Raw genomic sequence first — 8,205 nt, 5'->3', positions numbered from 1 at the left:
TTTAAATTAGGTTTAATTACAAATATGCATTGAAAAACATTACGCAAAGCTGCTAACATAAAAAATACCATGTTGAAATTGTATGAACTACTAGGAAGGAATAAACCAATAGCACAGAGATGTCACAGAGACACGGTCCACTGGCAAAATAAATACTGTACATTATTGCCGAAATTCACAGTACTCAACGGCTTTACGCTGTATCAAAAAAAGTCATCAGTGAGTTCTGGTCGTAATTGTCCAAAATCTCCAGCAAGAGGGGCACTTTTGTTTTCACATTTGTGCCTTTGAATTTGAACTTGTCAATGAAGAGATCTGTGATCATACCTACAAAGCAAAACATAGATGTTAACTGTATCCCCCACAGGCTGGCTATTTACTTGACATAGATATGTTAATGATATGGTAATGAGTAGGCAATAAAACAGAATTCTGACAATGGTCCTGTCAACATGTCCTGCAGGTCCTCCATACACAGATGAGAATATAGGTGTGTGACAGGATGCCTATTAAAAAAATTACTTTGGAATATCAAAAATGTACTACTCCAAGGCAGAGGCAGATATAGGCCATTATTCTGGTTCATTTGCAAAGGCAAATGCCTTCTCAAATGGACAAAACAATGTGCACTGCAGGTGGGGTAGATGTAACATGTGCAGAGAGATTTACATTTGGAGGGAGTTATTTTGTTTTTGTGCAGGGAAAATACTGGCTGCTTTATTTTTACACTGCGATACAGATCTCACTTTGAAGTAAAACCCCACCCAAATCTAATTCTCTCTGCACATGTTACATCTGCACCTGCAGTGCACGTGGTTTTGTCCATTTGAGAAGGAATTTGCCTTTGCGAATGAACCAGAATAGGCAAGATTCTGGTTTGGGGCCCTCCTCAAAAAAATCCTTAGCGCTATAATTTTTGCTGCCGGCATCGATAGAGTACCTTGGCAGAACATCGGTATTGCATACTAATCTTTTGTTAGGCTTAATCAATTTAAAGCAAACTGACTGCAGTGGATGAAACCATTTTGTGTCCCCAAATCTTTTTTATCCTATCAAAGAACATCAAAGGGACTTTAGAAGTGTGGGCAAGTCTATGTTATTTCATGACATCACGTGGTAGTCGCGCAATGCTCCTCTGGGAACATTATGGACAGCCAGGATATCTTTATGGGGCCCCCTGGGACCTGCTGGGCGCTAGGCAGGCACCTAGGTTGCCTTGTGGAAAATCCACCTCCGTTATAAAGAATAGTGTTTGCCACCACAAATAACACACATACAGATGGAGCTGGCTCCATCTTTGCCCGGCGCTCGCTAGATGCCTGTCACTGGCGAGCACCGGCGATAGAGACTGGGACGTGCGTGCATCTCACGCACATGCGTGTCCTAGTATCACGGCGGCTGGGCAGCATCTCCCTGCCCATCCCCGCTTCGGAGAGACGCTGCCCAGTTCCGGGGGGCTGACATTTATTGGAAAATAAAATGATGGTATTTATTACCATTGGCCTACAGAAGCCCGCTCTGTAACAGCCCTGATAGCCTTAAATGTCCTTATATATAAAACATTACACAATGACACCTCACCATAAAGTCTTTCAAGGTGTGCCGGCTGCTTCTTGTATTCATCCTGAAGCTGCTCAGCATCTTCCAGGATACAGCGGTACTCCGGGATCAGGAAGTCGGTGTTTCCTTCATGAACTTGTAACTCCTTCCAAAGGAAAGTAGGAAACAAGCAGCACATCATTTACTACTACAGCCTTCATCAAACACTTCACTAGGATTAGACCATCAATAAATAAGGATCAATTATTAAACAATACTTTTACACAGCATATATTTTAAAGTTAATAAATGAAAATGATTTGGACTCATTTCTAAGTACAAATTCATGTATTATAGAGCAATGTTTAGAAATCTTATACAAAGTATTTTGGATTTTTGTTACGAATACCAGTATTTCAGTAAGCGAGCAGCATAACAATTTCATCAGACCATGGCGTCTATTCATAAAGCAGTGATAAGGGTGGCGAAGTGAGCCAGTGGAGAAGTTACCCAAGGCAACCAATCAGATGCGATGTATATTTCTTTAGAATGCACTTGATAAACGTTACCTCAAAGCTGATTGGTTTCCATGGCACACTTCTCCACTGGCTCACTTCCCCATTCTTTTCACTGCTTTATGAATAGAACCCCATGTGATCCTTTTAGAAAGCTGCATGAAATAGCTTTGTGTGCTGACCCATAAACCCTGCTGTTCCATCCAACAGCTCGGCCAGTTGCTATGTGAATAAAGGAAGGGAAGGAGAGCATGCTCTTTTTGTATAGAGTTCTGCAATAGACTGGTGAACCTTTACTGATAAATACAAAGTGAAAGTTTCCCTTTTCCTTAGAAGACATTCATTCCCCTTTTAACACGTAGCATAGAAATAAAATAAGGAATTTTCCAGGGTACGGTCTAACCAAATTAAATAAATATTAAACATCTGTATTTAAACAGGGCAATTATTTGTCTGTGGTGATATAGACATCAATGGATTGAGATAATGATATATATATATATATATATATATATATATATACATACACACACATATATACATATATACACACACATACACACACACACACACAGATGTAGCAGGGCTCATCTTTGGCCGGCGCTCGCCAGATCCCTTGCACTGGCGAGCGCCGGCGATTGGGACTTTTTTGTTCCAAGGGCCGTTTGTATGGGGGAAAATCCTTCGGGGGCCATATGTAAAAATCTTACAAATTGTCCTGCTGCAGCCATCCCACGCTACGGCGGCTGCCGCTGAATAGGACTGACCGTCTCCGGCTGCTGTTAATTAAGAGGAATCTCACAAGAACTACCAACCCCTCACTAGAATTCCCCTGCCGCCGGGCAGGCCACTCAGACCGGCTATGGGGGGTCGCATATGACCCCCGGGCCTGAGGTTCCCCACCCATGGTTTACAACATATTGGATTTCCCTGATCTCCCCCTTCCACCACAGGTATGTCAGAATAAGGAATTGCACTGAAAGCTGCCTAATCTATGGAACCTTTAATCTGTCTAGAAGTTATAAAGTAAGAAAGAAAGTTGGAATAAAATAAGAACACAGTGAATATTTATACTGTACCTTCAGAGCATCTATTAACTGAACCTTTTTGGCCAACAGGAGTTGGTGCTCCAATTTTGGATGAATCATTCTTAGTGTATGGCCGACAGATTCTTCACTTATATCTACTTCCAAAAAGCACAAAGAGAAGATGGGAAGAATAAAATAAGATGGAGGCATCAATTGTGTGTGATGCTGGTGGCATGCCTGGGTTTCGATTACAGAATTTTATACTTCAATAGAAATATGATGCTATCTACTGCTAATCCTGTCACTAAGGGCTGTGGTAGGATGCTACTGCCGGCACACAAGCCATTTCCAAGCATCTAATGCTGCAGAACATCTCCTATTGGTTTATCTGATTCCCCACATATTTATTGTGTACTGACTATGATGTTCTGCCCTCCAAATACCTGATTCCATAACTAGACATCAGTAACACTGAACTGTTGTGCTTTATGGTATGCTTGGTAGATTTTAAATCTACATTAAAACTGCGGTACTTAAATTGATAAGTAAGAGTTTCAGCTCTTAGGGCCTAATTCTGTAGTCCATGGAGATTACCAAAAATGTGGTACAATGGAGAAAGAGGAGACTGTATGTATGTATGTATATATATATATATATATATATATATATATATATATATATATATATATATATATATATATATATATATATATATATATATATATATATATATAACAGATTAACAGTGCGCAAAGAAAATAAGGAGTTGTAAATGTCAATTTAAGTCCAATTGGGCAAAATGTACCACACAATGTTCTTCCACGTCGTATTCGACTTCGTCAGAGGGCCCTCTGACGAAGTCGAATACGAAACGCGTTGGGGCGTGGCCTAGCGTCGTCTCTGACCAGAGTTACCTGTGGGGATATCGTGCCGCTCAGACGTGTGGAGTCTCACCGCTGCTGCTGCTAAGTCGGATTGCCGTGTGAGTGTAACCTCTCCAACACCCGGCTGCTGAGACAGCATGCCTATGCTTTATATCTGCGGTGTTTAGTACCGCATTGTCTGGTACGTGATTTTCAGCCATCCTAAACCTGTAAACCTGTGTGTACCTTGAATAAACTTATCATACAGATTCATGCACTATAGAGCGCTCGCTCTCCTTATTTCTTTGTAGATATATATATATATATATGCGCTCGTGCAATAGCGATGCGATTGCAAGTTTTAGCACTTGCATGACGGGTAAGAACCTGGCATGTGGGGAGGCTATGTCCTGTGCTGGGCGGAGCCCCGCATGCTACAGGCGTAGTTTTGCGATTTTTCTAAAAACTATAACTGAGCCTAGATAAGACCCTTAGTTAAAATTCTTTGCTATGAGACTCTTGGGTGACAGAGAGGAAAAATGGAAATCTGCACATCTGCTGTGACTTCACAGTATGGAAGGTAAACACAGAAAACAAAGAAAACAACATTTTACCATATGATATGTTGAGATTTATCTTTCTTTTAGTGGCTTCTTTTGATAAGACATCTTTTAGAATTGAAATCGTGGAGATATTGTCAGATTTAAAAACCCCTTCTCCTTTCCTGCAACAAGAATAAATGAGTGATGTTAAGTGGCACTGTAATACAATATTACCATACCGTCTCCATTTATACACCACTTGCAGAATTGTTGTAAAGGTGGCCAAACACTGCTCCGACTTCTCAGAACAGTGTATTGGCATCCGATCCACCTGGAGCAGCCTGCTCATGTGATGTATCACATGCGATCCCCGGTGCAGGGAGAGGGGTCAAGTCAGAGGTCTTAGGTGCAGCAAGTATGATCTTCGACTCCAATCTGATGCGCAATGGACCACGCATCAGATCGGATGTCAACAAAGGTCCAATGGCCACTTCTCATCAGTTGTAATCAAGTGAAAAACAGGCCAAAATGGGACCTGTGTATGGGCACATTCACTTGTCTTTGTACAATTGCATGTTTTGTGGGGCATATTAAAGGAAATGTTTACCTGTATGAACATTCAAGTTGTGTGTCCAGAAATGTATTCTGAAAATAGAAGGTAATATCCTCCCCAACTGGGGTTTTCTCTGGAACCTCCGGTAGACAGAACACCATCCAGGAGTGTATCTCAGAAAAGCTGAACTGGCCGGTCAGGCTAAGGGTGTTCATGGGCCTGCAATGAAGGTCAGGTTTAGCAGTTATCAGTCACTATAACTGCAATATGATCAGATATATACACACACACACTTTATTATTTTCCAGTAAATGTCAATATTTTTGTTCCTTACACAATGTGTGAAGACACATTACCTACCCAGCATGCTCTGATCCAAAAGGTCTCAATTACTAGGACGATGTTTTATAGCAGAATATAGCATGTGCACTGATTACATTTCACATTCTAACAGATTCGCAATAAAGTAAGAACACTTTCTACTAACAAAAGTACATTAAACGCTAAAGCCATATGTCACATGTATGTATGCACCTTTATCTATAGAATTATTGTGTCAACTGCTTTTCAAAGTAAAATATAGAAATACTGTAACTTCTAAATACTGTAATCTAAATACATGTACGAGTATGATTAATCCCAGGTATCAGCAGTGCTGCCTAAATATTAGGTCCCACAAACACAATATAGATTGCACTAATTAATGACAGGGTTGTATAAAAATCTGATCTATAGCAGATTTTTGGGATTTCTTATTAACATTTTCTCTTAAGTAAAACGGTTTCATTGTAGAGGTCTACACCTTGTTTTAGAAACACGTGAATACTTTTTGAAGTAAGAACAGTAACAAAATGAACACCGTAACAGAATAAATACACTAAAAGGTTACATCAATAAGGCGGGAAAGGGCGACTTACCGGCACCCCGCTCTGGTCAACGACATAATGGAAACATGACGACATAGTTTGTGGCAATTAAAATGGTCACAGCTTTATTTCACAAATCCATAATCATAACCAAACACTTTTGCAGGGCAAGGGATAGAAAGGGGAGCGGTGCGCTCTGTTCCTGCTAATGTGGTACCCCTGGGACGTGTCCGTTCCACCACCGTGGGTACGCGACCACGCCCCCTACCAAGTTGGTACCGCCTGGGCCGTGCCAGTCACCACCATGTGACTCACGTGAACACGCCCCCTACACGCTATGGGCCGTGCCAGCCACCGTCATGTGACTCACGTGAACACGCCCCTTACCATGGGATCAGCTACCATCCGCACCTCACCCTACCTGGCACGCAACCCGTATGGCCCCTGCCGTATTAATGCTGGAACCAGGCGTGCGGCCGCCTAATGGTGAGTATGCGAGGCATTCTGTAACTCCCCTACATTTCCTGCCTTGTGCACCGCTCCCTAACAGCAATACTGTGACAACATTCTTATTCAAGCATCTTATACACTGTAATGACAATGACAACCAAAGCCAACATTACAATTACACTCCTAGCCAATATAGCCTTCCTATACAACATAATCCAACAAGTATACACTATACACCTGCACATATCTCTTTGTAAGCAAAAATTGTAGTTGAACATTTTGATTGAAATCATGGTTTAATCATTTGATTTAAATTGTGCAGCTCTGATTACTGAACTAAAGTTAATAGTACACATCTTAATGAAGGTATAAAATCAGAATATAAAGAAGCTCCTCCCCCTAAAAAAACACAAAAACAAGCAGCGGGGAGCCGTGGCGCGCGCGCGGGGGGGGGATTGAGGGGAGAGAGCGTGTGTGTGTGTGCGTGTGTATTTTACCTTGGGCCGCATCCGTCCGCGCCGGGTCCCGGCTCTCCCGGCTATTGCTGCTAACGAAAGTGACACTTGGAAAATGGCTGCCCCCATACAGCAGACGAAAAACTGTCTGCGGTATGGGGGCAGCCATTTTCCAAGTGTCACTTTTTGTATCAGTGAGAGCAGCGCTGCGGCAATAGCCGGGAGAGCTGGGACCCGGACGGTGCACACAGGCAGCCAGACAGTGACTGTCGTCCCGCAGCCCCCCCCGGCGCCAACATACCCACAGCGCCTCCCCGCCACGGCGGGGGCTGCGGGACGATAGTTACGCCTCTGCCTGTGGTGTCCTTTGAAACAGAGGGGGTTTGACCGTTGGACCTGTATGTGGTCCCTGAGATATCAGGGAATCTAGACACTGCGAGATCTATCTGTCTAAACATGAATAACCACAAGCGGGATCTGCTATACAATATCCTTTATTGAATGTACCTGCATTTCTATACTGTTTATTTTCATGAATAATATTTATGTACTATATGTATGTTGGATGTTTACAGTTTAAAAACGTGTGTTGATACTTTGATGTGATGAATGGTGTTTTAATAAAAACATTACTTAAAAAAAAAAAAGTAAATGTAATGTATTGTTTCAGTTGTATAAAAACATAAGTCCCCTAAGGTGGAAATTCAGTAGCTGAGTTTTTTTATGTGCACACTGTTTATTATGTATTTGTATGTGATGGCTTCTATTCCCACAATGTATACAACTGGTTTCTATGGAAAACTATTGAACAAGTGTGAAGTTGCATCAAATTTCCCAATGGCATTCCCATCACTTAGCAACAGGTTTGAGCATTGGGTGTTTTAGTAACTAGTGACATCAGGGAAATGATGCAGCTCAGGAATCTGGCTGTATAGCAGCAGATGAAACCATTCCCCATGGAAATTAACAGTAAACTGAGGTCAAAGCTTTTTCTATACACAGTACTACCTTACATAGAATGAAGTCCTCAAGTACTTCTCAGAAGTCTATTATATGGCATATATTTAGCAATGTAAGACAGCATTATCCATATAAAGAGGTATAGTACAGTAAGTTACTTTTTACCATTGCTAGCATAATTGAGGCAGGTTAAGGTATTTTTGATGGATATTAAGTTTGTGAATACAATGGGCCAGATGTATTAAGCTTCAAAAGTGATAAAGTGGGGAGTGATAAACAACCAGCCAATCAGTTCCTGTCTGTCATTTTTCAAATCCAGCCTGTAACGTGGCAGCTAGCAGCTGATTGGATGGCTGTTTATCACTCTTCATTTTATCACTTTTTGAAGCTTGATACATCTGGCCCAATGAGTGTTATCTGGCAGGAAAACCTTC

The 8,205-nt window shown here is 41.6% G+C and overlaps 1 protein-coding gene across 3 annotated transcripts in view; it reads right to left on the bottom strand.

The window, feature by feature from the left end:
* BBS7 (Bardet-Biedl syndrome 7) overlaps positions 1-8,205 on the bottom strand; it is a 30,651-nt gene continuing 22,446 nt past the window's right edge. For all 3 annotated transcript variants that reach the window (XM_083174437.1, XM_083174436.1, XM_083174438.1), the window contains exons 16-20: positions 5,095-5,259; positions 4,560-4,669; positions 3,134-3,237; positions 1,582-1,705; positions 1-327 (exon numbers count right to left, since the gene is read on the bottom strand). In XM_083174437.1, the coding sequence (XP_083030563.1) occupies positions 194-327; positions 1,582-1,705; positions 3,134-3,237; positions 4,560-4,669; positions 5,095-5,259 (637 nt within the window). In that variant the 3' untranslated portion in view covers positions 1-193. The remainder of the gene's footprint in view (positions 328-1,581; positions 1,706-3,133; positions 3,238-4,559; positions 4,670-5,094; positions 5,260-8,205) is intronic.

This window comes from Crinia signifera, chromosome 1 (genome assembly GCF_055691185.1).
Source record: "Crinia signifera chromosome 1, ASM5569118v1, whole genome shotgun sequence".
Lineage (NCBI taxonomy): Eukaryota > Metazoa > Chordata > Amphibia > Anura > Myobatrachidae > Crinia > Crinia signifera.
This window is presented reverse-complemented; position numbering and strand designations above follow the sequence as displayed.